The following is a 19020-nucleotide window of genomic DNA, read 5'->3' as shown; positions in this document are numbered from 1 at the left end:
ACTAATTGCAGTACTTAGTTACTTTACTTTTATGGAAAAAAAGTTACTTTATGGAAAGTAATGCATTACGTTACTTTTGCATTACTTTCCATAAAAAAGTAACTGTCAAATGTTTCTGGGCAAATTAAAAAAAAGATATCTAAAGTCATTTTTGATATGGTTAAACTGGATTAAAGGTCAGCAGCAAAGACATTGGTTAATAAATTGGGATTAAATAAAGGATATTTGTGTTATTTAACATTTAATTATTTGCATCATATTGATTCTGTAAACGCATGTTCAAATATGGTCTACAATTACAGTCCCCCTCATGTTTACACAACGCACACAACGCCTCTACACTTAACTTCCGATTTCTCTCAACATTGGAACAGCAGAGCTGTCAGTCAAAAAATGGGTAACTGGTGTTACTTATTTGAAAAACTCCAATATCTTTTTTTTCCTAAACTAAAGTAAATGCATTAAAGTAATATTACATAGCTCGTATTATTTGTAATGCATTACCCCCAACACTAATGATGATGAATTCCTTTGGTCATGATGCTCATGTAGTGAAAATCTGAAGTCAAAATAGGCCTAGTTTTAATCATTGACCCATCATTAGTTTACATCAGGATGAAAGGAAAAAAAAAATAAAAAATTAACCACTTTAAAATGTTATAAAATAACTCAATGCTGCACTACTACACAATTTCACTGAACTTCATCCTAATGAAAAATACTAAAACATTTAATATCACCAGTAAGACTTGAACAGCATATAAAAAAAAAGCCAGATCCAGCTAATGATCAAGACTCAAACCGTACATATGCCTCACAAATTAGTTTGAATCGATCTGAATTACTGAATCTGACCATTTACTAATGCTATTACTAATGATTCCCTGACTCGCTGTCTGACTCTACAAGAACTAAGACTTCATACCGTGAAATTAAACGTGGATGGCGGCAGGCCAGTCAATTCAGTTGTTTTTGTACTCTGATGGACTGAACTGCAAATGGTGTCAAACAACAAGCGTTGCTGACGGCTTGATACAAATAGAGACGTCAAAGACAAACTGCGGAAGGCAGACATAAAAAAAAACAGATGCGGCTTAAAGGCAAATCACCTCAAAGTGAATGCAGAAAGCTGCCGTGCCGAAAAAGCTCAGTCGTGGCAATATACACAAGACTTTCTGCCATCTCAATGACAAGCTAAACTGAAAGTTTAACAGAGCAAACGAGGCTGATGTCCCTTTGCATTTGACAAAATTCAACTTCATTACTACTCTTAAATCTTTGAGAGCTTTGTAACATTTTATTGATGCAATTGGTGATTAAGATACAATGTTGCAAGCTGAATTCAAACTTGTGACATTACACAAGCACTAGAACTCTATGTGCAAACTGCTAGGCCTTTAAAAGCTTGCTTTAAAAACATTAGTGTTTGTCTATATCACACCTGCGATATGAAAGCAAGTGACTACATGGACAGGAAATGAAATACCACAGGAAACTACTAATTAACTATTGCAATGAAAAACAACTTCACACAACATCTGCTCCGATATATAACCGGATCATGCAGGCGACGTAAATTCTCAAATCACAACAGAAGCGCATCTCCAGCAGGAAGCGCAGCGTGACGAGTCGCGTCTCGCACACACCTCCTTCCTTTGTGTGGTCGTAGCAGATTTACGGCAGGTTTGGTTGGGTCTGATGAAGAGGTTTGGCTGGGGATGTGGCAAGATGATTAATTTATCATTTGATATTACAGACAGCGGGATCCCGAGTGCGAGGACAGCCGGCGATCAATCAGAGCTCATTATCGGGTCTCCGACGGATCCTTCGCTCACGCACTCGAGCGGAGGGTCAGGAGCGTAGGGGCAGACGCATTTGATAAACTGACAGATTGATGCGTGATGAAGCATCATTACGCCGGTGACACTTACACAATGTACAGACTGCTCCGAGTATATTAATAAAGAAGTCGCAACGCGTGATGGATAATAGCTGACATTGTTGATGGAAGTTAGTCTCGCTCCGTTCCTGACATGATAATGTGCCTCTGTGACATGAGCGATTGGACAAGCGTCTGCCTGATAATACAGATGAAATAGTCATGACGTCACAATAAATGACACTGGAGAGACTTCAACTTGGTTGCACTTTTGCAGATTAGCATGACTCTTCAAATCGCAGGGCAATGGAATTAATGGCGATAACTAGGGCTGTCAGTCAATTAAAATGTTTAATTACATGTTTAGATTAATCGAATTAACTGCTAAATAAATTTGACTTTGAAAACACCCACAAAAGTAGCCTGGAAAAAATCCAGACCCTAATCTATTAAGATTAAGGGTCTGGCATCGAGCCATGAAAATAACTCGAGGGGCAGCACCAAGCATGCATTTGAAACTATCACTGCAGGCAATTGGATAATGCCACGACCAATCACAACAATACACGGTGTGAACTGATAGATTAAACTCTTGCCGTATCCAGTCGGCAAAACGGCAAAAACGTCCTTCTTGCAAAGGAACGATTCGAGTGTGGTTTTCTGTTCCTCTTTTATATGAAAAGCCAAGTCTAACTCGTTCATTGTAGCGGCCAAAGCCGTTTCAAACAACTGGTGTTCATTTGTAGCCATCTTTCAATGTTTACTAAATGATTCCGGACGTCGCAGCGCTGTCGTCATCAGTTTAGCTCTCCTCTGGCCCGCCTACATCAGATACAACGATTTAATTGGTTCCCAGAACTGCTTACGTAATGCAGTAACGTGCATCAAATTGTGCTCTCACGAGACCTCTGGATTTCCAGGGTACCACAAAAGGTGATTTAAAGCTATTTTTGTGTTAAATGAGAAAGTATCAAGTAGAGATTACAAATTGTAGCTTTAGAAAGATATTTTATTTTAATTCAACATTAAACTACACAAACTTTTAGGCTATAACAGCCTAACAAACTATGGAACATAAGATAACAGCTTTGTTACCAACCTTCAAAATTCTTGTTTCACAAAATAAAGTTTTGAAACGACATGAGTAAATGAACTATCCCTTTAATGTTTTCATTCTTATTTTATATTTCTATTATTTTCTTAATGATGTTATACTCTAAATAAGAAACTAAACCTGCCAGCAGGCAGCAATAAATGTCTTTATGATTTGTTCAAACGGCTGATTCATTCAGGAAAGTAGTATATGGCTCTTTATGAATGAGCCTTTGAATCACACGATTCGTTCAAAACGCGTATTCATTCAGAAACTAAACAACGTGTTGCTCGGAGTCACAAAATTCTGCTGTGGCTGTAAAGGTAATATGTTTACTGCGAAATTGACCAAAAACACATAATATTGTGTAAAATATAATGTCAATTTCTTATTTACTGAACAGTTGTATAAACGACTTTTAAACTTGAGATAGATTGGGACAAAATCAGACCCTTGTTTCGACATTCGTAGGTTATATAATGCGCGTACCTTGATGTATCCGCCTGTAGAGACCAGTACTCTGTTATCAGGGGAGAAGTGCAGGTCAGTCACCCATCCACCGTGAAAGGAGTCCATGGAGTCCTTGGTGTCTCGGGAACAGATCTTCAGAAGAGATCCATCCAACATGCTCCACAACTTAAAGACACAAAATACATTGTTACAAATCTAAATGCATTCAGCACAACGTAGATTCCACAAAAAAAAAAAAAAAAAAGCATCGTTTCATTTATAAATCAGAAATCAATTGTGAAAAGCTAAAACTTGCCATATACAAATATATCCTTTTTTTTTTTTTTAACAGCGCTACAGCTTGATTTACAGAGATTACACTGTGATGCGAGTTTCACACTTGCCATTTCTCTGCGGCAGTAAACAGTGTTAAATGGAGACGTGAGCTTTGAAAAACCACCACAGGCCATGAATTATATCACTGCAATTCTTTTTGTGGTTCTCTCACTTTCTCCATTTTCCTTTTTCTGTTTTTGTGAGCTGCATCTTTAATTGATGAGGTAGACCTTTGCTTTACAGTTCTGAGCACTGGGGCCTGTCTCCCCACAAGAAAAACTCAGGGAGAGAGAAGGCTTGGCAGAACTAACAAGGAGGGGATTTTGAGTTTTGAGGCATCAAGATGCATTTGTAACTACATCACTTATCTTAATATCTCCATTTTGTCTAAGTGTGGCCATAATGTCTGCTCACATTCACAGTTATACAAAATTCAACCTTTGCCATTACAACTTCTTTACAACCATGATGCAATTGATGTATAGAACTGTCAAAAAAAAAAAAAAAAAATTGACAGGGAAGTCACCATCAGGACCACAAACTAATTGTAATACATACTGTACTGCTATTGAAGTTTTAACAAAAGAGCACCTTTTATTAGGCATCATTAATGGCAAAAATAGAATAAAAAAAGGATGGGGTCACAAATATTAAAAATCCTCATCACACAAAGCAAAATCTTTTTAAAGTTTGATCAAGGCCGCAATCAGATCTTTGTTCCTTTTAACTCAGATGACTGACAGTTTGAAGCAGCTTAAGAATTTATTTACCCTGATTTCCCCGTTGTCATCGCCCGTCGCAAGTCTCTTGTTGTCCCAAGAAAACCGGCAGCTACGGACACAGTCCCTGTGTCCCGTCAGCAAAAACGTCATCTCCCACAAGGCAATGCTCCAAACCTTAGGAAACAAAATCAGCAATTATTAGCCATTTAACTGCATTAACAGAACAAGAGCAGATAACATTGCTATTTTGTGCTGTAAAATAATTAAGGTATCTAATTTCAATTTTGACAGATCTCTTTGTGAAATGTTTAATCCAATCCAATGTTTAATAAATGGACTCAGAACAAGTTTGAGCAAGTTATCAAAAGTGCTGCTTGAAATTTTCCCATCTCTAATTTTAGTCACAGTTAGTCATTAATTGTTGCGGCTCCATTTGGCATGAATGATTTTTCTGATCAGCTCTCCAAATTCACTTTGCAGTCCTCTCTCCCCCTCTCATTGTTGAGAAGTTCTGGCAGACAGACGTGAACGTGGCATCTCATTAGAAAGCTCTTCTGGTAGAGGCTGTGTCGTACAGAGCGAGAGAACTTCATCTCATTACGCTCTCAGATGAGCAGACTGGACTCTGACCTCCGAAACCACAAACAGAGGACGCCATGCCTCACGCAGACTTAATTAGACAGTATTTGGCCGTACATGGCGTCATTAACGCAAGCACCCTGGGCTCTGTAAAGATACTCCAGGTAGTCACCTATCACAGTCCTTACACCGTACAAACACAGACTCGCACCTAGAGTAAACACAAACTAACAGTGTAACGGGAGCAGGTGTTCGCACAGTCAGAGTCCAGGATCTAAACACACAGGCAGCCAAAGCTCTGAGCGTTTAATGTGAACAATATTTCATCCACTGACACGGATCTGATGTATAAATTTGTGCTCTCTTCTCTGACCTTAGCCGTCCTATCGGCCGACGTGGTGGCAAAGAGACATCCGTCAGAGGACACGTCACATGACAGGACAGCACCCTTATGACACTCAAGGTTTTGCAGCATGTGCCCTCTGTTCAGATCCCAGACCTGCAATACATACAAACAGACTTAGCAGGAAAAAAGCAGGAAATTTGCATTAATATTGTACACTTTAGCGTTCAATGATTTGATTAACAAAACTTTGAAAATTGAAGTGTATGGCAATTAAACTTATCTAAAAAAAAAAAAAAAAAAAAAAAAAAAAAAAAAAAACTTAATATGAAAGGTCGTTAAACTTTTTCTTTTTTTGGCCCATCTTGACTCAGATGACCATATCCAACAACAAAACATACACAAAATAAATATAAAATCTATAATTCTTAAACATTTTTCATGGTTTAGTTTTATTAGTTGTATTAAAAAACAATTTTATATCTATTTTTTTTTACATGATTTCTTTTACTAAAATAAAAGAGCAAACAAAAAAAAAAAATTCATTCATGTTTCTTTTTATATTGCTAGAAAATTACACTACTACCAAAATCATTTTCAAACTATTTCAACCTCATAAATGGAACAAAATCGAGAGACCTTGAATTAAGGTTAAGCACCTCTTTTCATAGACCAAATTTAAGTGGTTCAGGCCCATCTTCGCACCCTATTTGTGGAAAGTGGCAGGAAGTTGTGGACCATGTAAACAATCTTTCCCACAGAATCCCTGATTACTACTGGGGTGAAGCGTAATGACTACTGTTGTTGAGATCTTAAAAAAAGCTGATTAACTGCATGTGTCACCTAATTATCATGATTGACTGTGCTTTGAGTCCACAATTTGGCCTTGATAACCATGTTTTGCACTGAAATCAGAAGAGTTAAATGAGGTCTTTACGTCATGCTTTACACTCTGCATGTGCTTAACATTGATTCATAGGCAAATGCAGAAAAGTCTAACGTTCTGTTTACCTTAACACTGCCATCAAATGACCATGACAACAGGTGAGAGGAAGAAGAGTTGTTCAACAGGTAAAACTTCCTGACCGGCTCCGTATGGCCCTCCAGCACCAGACACTCACCCGTCCTCCACTTCCACACCTGCAGACAAAGATAATGTTCATTCTCTCAAAAGGTTAACATTGACATTTAAGGTCTCCTGATGGCACTGAAGTACTGATTTTGGTTCAAAGTGATAAACTTTGTTCCAACTACACATCTTGAAGGTCTACTATCCAATCTCACAGAATTCTAATGTGCATGCAGTTGTTCACAACTATCAATTACTAAACAGTTCCCTGTGCTTGTCACCAATGACACAATGAATCAATGAGCCCTGTAATGACCCAGTGTCTAAAACTTCTCAAACTATCACAACAGCTGGTGCAGAAGTTTGTGAGCATGTGGCTTAATTACTAAATTACACCTGCTAATTGGTATACTTGTCATTCAACTCTCCTCACGGCCAAAAAACAATGCAAATAAAAAGGTTATACCAAACGTGTTAACTGACATTAAGTGCAGACATTTAGGCTACTTTCACACTGTGATCCTTAGTGCTCAATTCAGATTTTGTATAGCAGTTCACATTTTTGTTTTAAATTTGGCCAATATCAGATTTCCAGTGTGAACAGATCATGGTTCTGAACTGACCCACATTTGCAAAAGAAAAACATGAACAAGGTTGCCAGGTTTTCACAAAATCTGCCCAATCGCATCACAAAACTAGTCCAAAACTAGCTTAATCGTGTTCAGTGGGGTAAATATCACCTTAGTGGGGTCTTTTCAACTCAAGGAGTTGAAAAACAACCTGCGGCAACAGTGAAAAAGTAGCGCAATTCTGCAGGAAAACTGTGGACTTGGCAACACTGAAATGTGGAAGTTAATACAGAGGACATAAACTGATTATGCATTTACAGTGTGAGCTACCGCAGAAGACAGCAAAATTATGCACAATTATCACACTGCGAGCCTTACTGCTCAATTCGATTTTTTGTACAGGTGTTTACATTTTTTGTGGTTCTGAAATGGCCCACATGTGAAACAAAAACAAAACAAAAAAACAGGGTTGCCATAAAACTAGTCCAAAACTAGCCCAACTGTGTTCTGGGGGCTAAATATCACATTATTGTGGTCACTTCAACCCACGGAATTGAAAAACAACCTGTGACAACAATGAAAAAGCCCAATTCTGTGGGAAAACTGTGGACTTGGCAACACTGAGGACATAAACTAAGCAATTTTGCATTTATCATGTGATCTGCCACAGAAGCCAGCAAAATTATGCTTAGGAAATACTGTATGAAAAATAAAAACAAGGATGTGATGGGAGTTCTGAAACTTATGATCATAATTTTGTTTGTAAATAAGATTGTCACTGTAATTAATGTGTCTTGATAACTCGTGGGGAGTGCAGAATTGTAACAAATGTTGATCTAGAGTGACGTAGGTGTCTTATGAATGCTAATGACTGTTCACACCGCGGTCGCATTGCAAAGCATCTGACCTGCATTGGATTTAGTACTACATATGGAAGTGTCACAAATCGAAAAGAGGAAAAACTGTTCTAAAATCCACATGTGAGAGAAAAAATATTTAAAAAATGCCTGCAGTGAATGCAGCCTTAGACATCTGACTAAGAACTACAAACCACCTTCATTATGAGAAACAGTTAAGTGTGAATTACCCGGACAGTGGTGTCTTCTGAAGATGTGATGAGGGTTTCACCATCATTAGTGAACTGACAGTGGTGAACAGTCCTAGTGTGACCTGTGAGCGTCTGTGATGTTTTTCCAGATGGAACCTCCAACACCTTCAGAGAGATAGACAATGTAAAACATTGACAAAGTTGCAAATGCATTTGAACATTTTATTTGCACTATGTAAATTCAAAACTAACCCTTTAAAAAGTGAAAAATGCCAAATGTGACAAAAAAAGGGGAAGGGGGGAAAGGTGACATTGACATACCCCTAAAAAAAGACATTCAGTAGAGACCGTATTCAGTAATGAATGCATTTTCTAAAAGACTACAGATATCTGTACCCTGCATTGAACTCAAAATAACCTTTAACTACTGATGACACTCTACACTATAATCTCAAAGTTTAGCAGTAAATACATCCAAGTGTGATTAAGATTAGGTTTTTAAGTGCACACTTGAAGGCGGGTTACTTTGCCCCTCTGTGTCTGGCATTCAGAAAGCCAGACTGACTATCAGCCCTCTCTGCTGCATCTAAACTTCAAAACACAAACTTCAAAAGCTGCCTGGGGCTACAGGAGAGCGTGCTGTGTTTTTGGAAAATAAATAAGAGGTGCTTGCGGGCTGGCGTTCTGGTCTTGCGAGAGCGTCCCTTGCTTGATCAAATGCAGTGAAAATGCAGATTTTAGAAGTCAAGGATAAATGTGTACAGGACGCAAATAACAATGTCAGCATTAAAGACATGATCTGGGAGAAATCAGTCTAATATGCTGATTTGGTACTTAATCATTTCTTAAGGTTGAAAACAGCTGTGCTGCTTAATATTGTTGTAAAATCTAAAGCTTTTTTCCCCAGAATTCTTTGAAAAGTTCAACAGCATTAAATTGAAACATTGTAAAGAAAAGGTCATACATAAGTGAACAGCCCCGTAACATATCACACACTTGCCACTCACCATACCTGCACTGTACCTGTCTCTAGCCCTAGTGCCAGCACAAAATCATGCTGTAAGTTCAGCAGCTCCAAGGCTCTCCATCCAACGCTCTTCAGAAACTGTCTAACTTTCACTCTTCCTGTCTGCGCACACATACACAAACAAAAACCTCATCTTTCAACTTTTCCACTCACTTCAATAATGCCAGGGCTCTCCTTAGAGGGGGAAGAAATCCATCATTACAGACTAACTGCATTTACTGTAAGGCATTTGCTTGCATAGGGAGCTGTTAATGCTTGCATTTTCTGCACAGTCCAGTAACAATCTGGCGCCCTCTGGTGTTTCAATGGCACCAACATTAATGCAGATAAAGGGATGACTTATTTGTATTAAAAAGAAAAATGCAAATCACTTTATAGAAATGTTAGATCAAACATTGTTTAGAGAAATGTTTGTTAAAACGTTAAAAATTAAATTAAGGTAATTTAAGTTAAATTAAATTTTTTGTTCATTTTGTTGTAATTGACAGTTAATTTTTGTAGTTCAATTCAAGCTTTTAATTCAACTTTTATTAATTTCACTGCTCATCGAAATCCATCTGTCCATCTCTTTCAGTGAACACAAATCAGGCAGAGATGGAGAGAAGCAATCTAAATAAACGGTTGTTTGGCAGTAAACGGGTGTAGCACAAGATTGAGTACACACCGCTTATTCTATCAGTCAGCTGTTACCTCTAGGCGTCCCCGCTGCACCAGTCACATCTATTACACTACAGTACACACTGTGCAACACAGGAGGACAACGCTCGCCTCCAGCACGACGACATTCAGTAGAGAAAGAAGGGAAGGGACGGGTTCGGGAAAGGAAGGGCGAGAGATTAGAGGGCTGAGTGCAGCTGACAGCCGTGGCAAATCTTATTGCCGGAGGTGAGTCAAAACACCCACAAGCATCCTAAAGGCTATTTTTACCCAGAGTGCTTTGCATGCTCATCCAAATACCAAGAAATTGGAGTATATTATGATGAGACTAATAATGTCGCTCTACAGGTGAGCTGAAATACCTGTACAGTTCCGTCCTCAGTTCCCAGGGCCACAAATGAAGCATTTCTGCTGATGCACGTACAGCGAATCCTAGACGGGAATTCTTCACTCTCGAACACAACGGCTCCTGTCGATCCGGTCCGTACCTGATTGAACACAATGCAACGTTACATGTCAAATATATAGCAAGCTAACACTATATGCGCAGGTCTCTGGTGGACTGTACCTGTAATCGGTTTCTGCTGTCTGGTGCAACTATTGTAACATCACTTTGGGAGAAGAGAACATCAGAATCCCTCTTCAGCGCCGCGGCAGAGGAAGTGTGAACCCGATCTGTCTCCCACAGCTAGACAAGCGTTAACACTTGTTGTGATAACAGGTCAATACTGTTCGAGGAATAACTGTGAAAAACTGTCACGCTACAGGAAGAGAGGGACTGAAGATAGCTTACCCTGATGGTCTGATCATCAGAGGAGGACAGCAGGAGTGAGCCGTCAGGTGAAAACTGGACACAGTGAACCCAGCTTAGGTGACCATTGCATTCAGCTTTCTTTTTACTGGTCTCAAAGTTCCACAACTTGAAAAGGAAAAAGAAAAAAAAAAGCCCCAGTGTTAGCACAAATCAGGATTACTTTAGCCCATGTTTTGCATTGTTTATTCTTAAATGTATGTGGCTAATAACATTGAACAATGGCAAAACAACCAAAACAAGCATGTTCTGCGTGTCTGCCTGAACGAATGTTTCGTTTACAGCACACATACTGATGTGCATGTAGCATTCGGTGGTGTTTTCAGCCTCCACCTCAATATATGAGTACATGAACAAACAATCTCTAGAACTGCTCTGAGAGTCACTCTGAGTGTTTGTTTTAGTTTCCTTTGAGTAGAACTATTGTCATAACATATACAAACAGAAACTTAAGGTCTACACAGCAACCAGTCAAAATAAAAGTTGTTTAACTTGAAGAAATTGTGACAGAAATATTAATTTTATAATAGTACTAATATTTTTTTTTACCAAACATTTACCAGAAAAAATGTTTACCAGCATTTTTAGCAGAAAAATGTAGACTGTATTTCTGAACAAAATAATTGTTTTATTATAAAATCAGTTAATTAGAGATGTATTTGATTATTAATATTTAATGAAACCATTAATACTGAATCTAGAAAATTAATGAAAACCAAATTGAGAGAGAAAAAAATTCATAGTGCCTTAATTTAATTTGTTAAACCTTTAATAAACTGCTGTTTAATATCATAAGTTTTATGATAAAACTGTTTTAGGAAAAAACTGAATCTGGGACAAAAAATAAAACTAATGCCATAGGGCTCTAACTTACGCAAGTCTGCACTTTTGCTCTGGGGTCAGTAGGATTTTTAAAGGAACTAATTATTTTATTCAGGAAGGCTGCATTAAATTGGTCAAATGACGACATTTACAAATGATTTTCCATTAAATATAGCACTTTTGAACTGCATTTATTATTTTTAAATTTCTACTCAAAGAAATCTAAAGGAAATCATTTCTTTTCTATAAAACTTGAGCACAACAGTTTAACCTAAAGAAAATATTTAGCATCAAATCAGCATATTAGAATTATTTCTGAAGGATCATCTGACAGTTAAGCCTAGAGTAATAACTGCTGAAAATTCAGCTTTTTTACTAGAATAAGTTAAACATTAAAGAACAAAAGTTATTTTAAATCTCACAATATTACCGTATTTTTAATCAAATAATTACAGCCTCGGGGGAAAAAAAAAAAAAAAAAAGTTTAAGTGAATAATAAATTCAAGTGAATATTAAAGACTTGTCTTTTGGTCACACAAAGCTATTATATGTAAACCAAAACGCTAACCCTAAATTAAGTGAAGAGGCCAAAATGTGTAAGGAAATGCTGGCTACAAAGAAATTTAACAAAATGTTTTCACTTCATGGTGTGCTATATACCTCTACAGTGTAATGGGAGAGTGCAACGGCCAGCAGGCTGCTGTTGGGACACGCGTGGCAGTATTGCACTGTGCTCATACGACTCGTCTTCATCTCCAACAGCATGTCTGATGTCTCCACGTCAAACACCTATATGCATACAACAAACAATAGTTTATTAGTTAAAACTAATACAGCAATCATTTCATTTGACTTGGTGCATTAGAAGTACATTATTATACGACTACGCATGTTAAATTTAAGTGTTTGTGTGATTGATGTGAATCAGATTAAAAAAAATACATATATTTATAAAAGCTGTTACAGGCACTAAATCAAAAATATTGAGTAGCACTGCCAACTCCTCATTTCACAACATCACTCGCAAAATCACTTACAAACACGGCGTTTCTGGCAGCACAAATGATGCGCAAGCCATCGGCCGACCAAGTGCTGCATTTCACGATGGCTTTTATTTCCTCGTCACTCTCCGGGAAAAAACTATTGACATCAATTGATTTCCACTCGTTCGCAGATTGCACCTCAAATAGCTGACAGATACAAAAGACAACAGTGTAAGAAACCCAGATAAGAGAACCCATAAGAGAAGATCCAGCAGTTTGACACTTACAAACATGAATTTAAATATATCGATGAGGTTGTCGATCAAATCTTGTGTTTATTTTCTATAGCAAAGGCATTAACTAATCAAGCAAATTAATAATGTGCAAATTCAATTAATGTGACAATGGACGACAAAAGCTGTCGTAAGTAGCATTTGCAGCAATTGCCAAAATACATTTAACGGGTCAAAATTACAGATTTTTCTTTTATGCCAAAAATCATTAGGATATTAAGTAAAGATCAATATACCAAAACTTAATTTTTGATTAGTAATATGCATTGCTAGGAACTTCATTTGGACAACTTTAAAGGCGATTTTCTCAATATTTAGATTTTTTTTTGCACCCTCAGATTCCAGATTTTCAAATCTTGACCAAATCTTGTCCTATCCTAACAAACCATACATCAATGGAAAGCGTATTTATTCTGCTTTCAGATGATGTATAAATCTCAATTTTAAAAAAATTGACCCTTATGACTGGTTTGAGGTCCAGGTGTCACAAATAGACAAGTAAAAAAAGTTGCCAATAAGCAAATCCAATAAAGCAAAGAAACAGTCAAGTAACCTTCAAAGTGCCATCACTGGATGAAGTGGCGAGGTAAGCGTCGTTAGGAGAAAAGCAACAGTGATTAACAGGTTCCATGTGTCCAAACATAGTGTTCTGAGAGGTCGACTTGTTGGGGTTCCACAGCTGCAAGAAAAACAAAGAAATGAAAGAAGGCAAAAAGGTAGGACGAATAGAACAAAGGGATATCGTATGCTTTGTGTAGGGGTCTTGATCACTCAGTCAGGGTCTATTGAATAGGACAGCCTATATAAGAGAAGAACATATTTAGTCTGCAGGATGTCTCTTGTGTTCAACACATCTGCGGTTACATTCTCCAAATCTCATTTCAGGGTGTTTCTTTCGCTCCTCATGCCGAGATATTCGACAAAATGCCCCTTTTGTGCTCACGCCTCCACTGGGGGGGGTGCTCTCATTACGTTTTTGACACCCGTGCTCGCTCACTCTGCGTTTTCGCACCCTCAAATGAATACAGCTCAACTGCAGACTCCTGCTGTCACACTCCTACAGATCTCCCACAATTCTCTGCAAATTTCACAAGCTGTAAAATTACACGGCTACCCCGTTCCCCTCCTCTGCTGTTCCGAGCGAGCGTCCTACCAGCTGTCATTCTCATTACTCATGTTCACCAAATCTGACTCTAAATGTGGAAAGAGGAAATGGGAGCGGAAAAAAAAAAAAGTGCAGATGATTTAATTATCGAACTCTTTGGAGCACCACTACTACACACCTGCTTTCTGCACTGCTATGCACTGGCCATTCTTTAGAGCAGAGTTAAATAAAGAATTTCAAATGCAGTGAACTCAAGTTAAGTCGAAAACATTGGAAGAAAATTTCACTGGAGTGGCTATTGAAATAACTTGCCAACTTACTGAACAATTCATGGCTGTAAAGGAATATGCCTAGGTGTTACACATACTTGGTTCATTACAATATTACCTTGATAATAAAGGAGTAAACATTCTAGTATTAAAAATGCACTAAAATAGCTCAAAATTGTAAAATAAACACTACCAGTCAAAAGTTTTTGAACAGTAAGATTTTAAATTATCTTCTGCTCACCAAGCCTGAATTTATTTGATCCAAAGTACAGCAATAGCAATATTGGGAAATTTGTACTATATTTTAAATAACTGCTTTCTATTTGAATATATTAAAATGTAATTTATTCTTGTGATCAAAGCTAAATTTTTACTTTTTTTTTTTTTTAAATGTTTTTTACTTTTAAGAAAAGAAATTATAGAAATAAATACTTTTTTTCAGAAAAGTGCTGTTCTCCTAAATTTTCGATTCAAAGAAACCTTTGTGGGAAGGGAAAAAAAAAAAAAAAAAATCTACTCTGCTGTTTTCAAGAACACATGAAATCAGAATATTATAACGATTTCTAAAGGATCATGTGACTGGAGTAATGATGCTAAAACTCTGCTTCGAAACCACTGAAATTATATTTTCAAATATTAAAATGTATAGATAATTTTTTTAAAAACAGTCATTTTAACTAGTACAAATTTCTAAATGTTACCTTTTTACCGCTGCACTTTGGATAAAATAAACAGGCTTGGTGAGCAGGAGAGACTTTTAAACATTACCAGTCAATTTTTTTTAATGTAAATCAAATAAACAAATCTAAAAACACAAACAAAAATCCAACATGGATTCCAAAACATTGAGGAAAAATTTTAAATTAGTAAAAATTCTTAAAACTATAGTACTATGCTACTAAGAAGAAAGAAAAAAAAAAAAAAAGTAAAAAAATTCAAACTGTAAAAACATCTCACCTTAGTGTTGGTGAATGTGTCGTTTGAGCAGGTGGCCAGCAGGACACGTCGACCCGTTTTGGTAAACTCGCAGTGGTTTATCTGTTCCTCGTGTTCCTCCGCAAACTCTCTGATAAGAGTACCTCGCTCAACACTCCACAACTACAACACAAAACCATTCTCATTCTCCTAACTGATTTTTGAACAATGTTCACAGAACTTTTCCACAAAGTATAAAGTGACCAGGTCTGTCCAGCAACAAAAGAAAGGAACAGTAACACACTAACCTTAACCTTCCGGTCACTAGAGCAGGTTGCAATGTAACGGTCATCTGGAGAGAAGGCACAGCACAGAATGTCTTCGTCATGAGCCTGAAGCTCCAGAAGTTTCTCTCCAGAGGTAGTTTTAAACACCTGTTGAGTACAAATGGATACATTTGGCCATTAGATAATACTGCAGTGTCAGGACGAACAACAGGACACAGCTGGATATTTACCCGCAGTGCCTTGTTGGCCCCACAAGAGGCGATTTTACTCCCATCTTTGGAGAAGCAAGCATAGAAGACAGATCCCTGATGAGGATGCATGACCAGCCGGGACAAACTGTCTTGATTATTTGTGTTCCTAAAAAAAAACCAAAAAAACAAAATCAAAACACTTTCAATTAAAACCAATCCATTTTCAATCAATCTACTACATGAAAGTTACAATTTGAGGCAGTGTGAGATACATACACCCAGTCAAGATAGAGCTGCCCTCTGCTGGCTCTTTTCTGTGCCTGCATTAAGGCCTGTCTGTAAACCTCTGAATGTGCCGGCTGAGACAGAGCCAACTGCACTACGTCAGGAAACGGCCTCTGCTCCAAATGGTGTCCGTTTAGGGAAAGGAACTCCTGAAACTGCAATCTCACCTCACTATTCTGTGTGAAAAAGCCACAATTTATCATTCATTAAACAGAACAGAAGGACAAAGAGTTAAACAGTTGAAGTTATTAGTTTTAAGTTAAATGTTTACTATCAATTTAAAATGATTTTAATTACAAATATATACGTGACCCTGGACCACAAAACCAGTCTTAAGTAGCACGGGTATATTTGTAGCAATAGTTAAAAATACATTGTATGGGTCAAAATTATTGATTTTTCTTTTACAGATCTGGCCATTTAAAATGCGCGCGGGAAGTAAAGTGGTCTCGCGTGACGCCGGTGTATTCCAAAGGAACACGGAAAATACAATGACATAGGAAAGACATGATCAGTAGGGGGCAGTCATGTAACGCACTGGACTGGAGCAGGCTGAAAACATTGCTGCAAACTAAAAGGTACGGTAACCTGGAGGGGACACCTTCGGTTCACTTATGTTTGTCGTGGCCACACAAATTCGTAGGAACGTCATATTACTTTTTGTCATTGCCACGAGATATTAATTCCTGGGAATGTCATATTATGTCATGGCCACAAGATTATTTTGTCAAGGTAACGACATCCTTATGTTTAATGCATAAACAAACCTGCGTAACCATAACCCAGGATTATCAGAGATAGGTTTATTAATATTTTTTATTTTGAGTTAAGAAATGTTTTTATTAATTGTTATAGAAATTAATGCAATATTAAGTTATATATTAACAATAGGCAATGCTGTATATGCGAATGTCTGTGCGCGATGTAGACAGCATTCAAAAGTTTATTAAGAATTTATTACATATAAGTACTTCAAATTAAATAGCCCTGCAAGAAACATTTTATGCATCCTTAAGTCTTATCCATTAATTGATCCTTTTTTTCTGTAATAAATGTATTATTCGTTTATATTCAGTATGTCCCCCTTAATTTCGATCTCTTAACATTCCGAATCTAAATGATAAATGCTGTCATGCCATGAAAGCTTTGATTATACTATATGGCATATATTCATTTTTAGTCTAATTATAACCTATATAGTGTTTCATTGTCGAATGAATCATTCACGTTCCATTTGTAAATCGTATGGTCACACACGGGCATTAATACAATCATAAAGTCAAAACTTTATTGGCATAATTGTAGTTCACAATATTTGCTAAATATATGCCAAATAGCATATATAAAGTTATTTAGGTTAAGCGATTCACAATAAAGAAAAAAGTAGATAGCTCTAAATCACTTATTATTTATTCTTATTATAGGTTATTATTATTTCAATACCTGGTTAGGGCTATTTATTTTTAACGCCTGACAATTATGCCAATTACGTTTTGACTTTTTGATTGTATTTATCCCCGTGTGTGACGATACATGATGTTTTCATTTACAAATGAAACTACGTGAATGATTCACTCTTCAGTTATTTGTCTATTAGTTAGACTAAATAAAATACAATATATGTTAAATTTAACCTTTAAACTGCATTCCAGTAAAAACCCCAGTCATAGCACCTTTACAGTATCATTTACATTCAGAATGTTATGTAACGAGATCAAAATGAAGGAAAAAATAACGAATACAAACGAATAATACAAATATAATGGGAAAAAAAGAAGGTCAGTCAATGGACAAGATTGTGGGATGCATGAAATGTTTCTTGCAGGGCTATTTAATTTGAAGTAGGCCAACATGTAATACATGTAAACACTTGTGAAAGCTGTCTACATTGCGCACAGACAGCATTAGCATATACAGCATCGCCTGTATAATTATTTAATATTGTATTAATTTCTATAACAATTAATATAGGCAAACAATTTCTTAACTCAAAACGAAATATCTCAAATAATTCTGGGTTACTAATGTCACGCAGGTTGGTTTATTCATTAAACTCGTGGCCACGAGAAATGCATGTTGAGCAAAAATACATTTCACGAAAATAATATAAAGATTACAAAACAAAGAAAACAAATGGAATGAGGGATATGCTTTAAAGTTCACGTAAAAGCCAAATATTAAGCAGCATCCTTCATGTTTTCTTTAATCAGCAAATACTTAACATTTTTGAATTATATTCACCTTCTGTTTTTATGACAATAAATTTTGAATTTTGAATTCTTATTTTTTTTTTAGAAAAACGTCCGAACACCGGTCTCAAAAGTAGAAGCGAAAGTCTTGTTTCCACCAGCGCGGAATTTTTTTTATTCACCGTAATTGATGGATGTCTAAAACAAAAATAAGGAGAATCCTAAAACATATATATTTCTTAAAATAATAACATCTGAACTTCATACACAACAATACGGCAACGACTTTACAACAGGACACATTGTTTTATTTTAATTTTATTTTTTAGCTTGTACACCAATGGATTTCTGATGTCGGGATATTTCAGACTGCATCTCCACAGCTTAATCACTTTAGTATTAAACATACGGGTCAGGAGGCGGGTCGGGTACAGTATTCATTTTTTTTATTCTGCGGTCCGAGTTGCGGGTGGGTTATTTGAAAACGGTCGGGTTCGGGTTGTTTATCCACTGACCCGCGTGTCAGGTTGGACACTAATGTTTTGAAAAAAGTGGAGCGTGTGAGGAAAGCTTTCCCCTTCTCCCTGGCATGCATTTGAATGCTGAATTCGAAATGCAACTGAATGCAGTCGGAATCCGCCCCCAGCACCCCCAAGTCTCCAAATGTTGATTACAACAAGGCAACAGACAGCATTCAACACCCCACCCCACCCCCACTCTGCCATTCATAAACATTTCGCTCTTTATACTGCATGCCGCTTAACTCTGATGCCTCATTAACGGCTACTTTTCAGAAAACTGAAAAAAAAAAAAAAAATACACTTCCCTTTGGTTTCCCAGAACAGACTTAAGCCTAGTTCCAGGCTAAAATGATGTAAATCGGAGCTGTTTAAAGATGAAAAAAAAAAAAAAAAAAAAAAAACTTTTACTGATCGTTGGTCGGAGATTCAACCCGCAGTTCGTGACTGGAAGCTGTTAAGAGAAAGACTTAATGAACTTCTCCGAAATAGAAGAACTACTTTTCCACTTAAAAAAAAAGAAAAAGAAAAAAAGGTGGAAAAAAATTGCATAACTCACTGGAGCACTTTTGATACTTAA

At 36.9% G+C, this 19020-nt stretch overlaps 1 protein-coding gene across 1 annotated transcript in view; it reads right to left on the bottom strand.

Annotated features, from left to right (window-relative positions):
• apaf1 (apoptotic peptidase activating factor 1) overlaps positions 1–19020 on the bottom strand; it is a 41828-nt gene that overhangs the window by 13083 nt on the left and 9725 nt on the right. The window contains exons 12-26 of the mRNA XM_073838065.1: positions 15725–15909; positions 15488–15614; positions 15279–15404; positions 15013–15153; positions 13235–13360; positions 12443–12595; positions 12066–12194; positions 10566–10691; positions 10341–10460; positions 10135–10260; positions 8128–8253; positions 6414–6542; positions 5433–5558; positions 4529–4654; positions 3462–3608 (exon numbers count right to left, since the gene is read on the bottom strand). Of these exons, the coding sequence (XP_073694166.1) occupies positions 3462–3608; positions 4529–4654; positions 5433–5558; positions 6414–6542; positions 8128–8253; positions 10135–10260; positions 10341–10460; positions 10566–10691; positions 12066–12194; positions 12443–12595; positions 13235–13360; positions 15013–15153; positions 15279–15404; positions 15488–15614; positions 15725–15909 (2013 nt within the window). The remainder of the gene's footprint in view (positions 1–3461; positions 3609–4528; positions 4655–5432; positions 5559–6413; positions 6543–8127; positions 8254–10134; positions 10261–10340; positions 10461–10565; positions 10692–12065; positions 12195–12442; positions 12596–13234; positions 13361–15012; positions 15154–15278; positions 15405–15487; positions 15615–15724; positions 15910–19020) is intronic.

This window comes from Garra rufa, chromosome 4, assembly GCF_049309525.1.
Source record: "Garra rufa chromosome 4, GarRuf1.0, whole genome shotgun sequence".
NCBI lineage: Eukaryota > Metazoa > Chordata > Actinopteri > Cypriniformes > Cyprinidae > Garra > Garra rufa.
The sequence above is the reverse complement of the archived record's forward strand: the minus strand, read 5'-3'. Positions and strand labels throughout refer to the sequence as shown.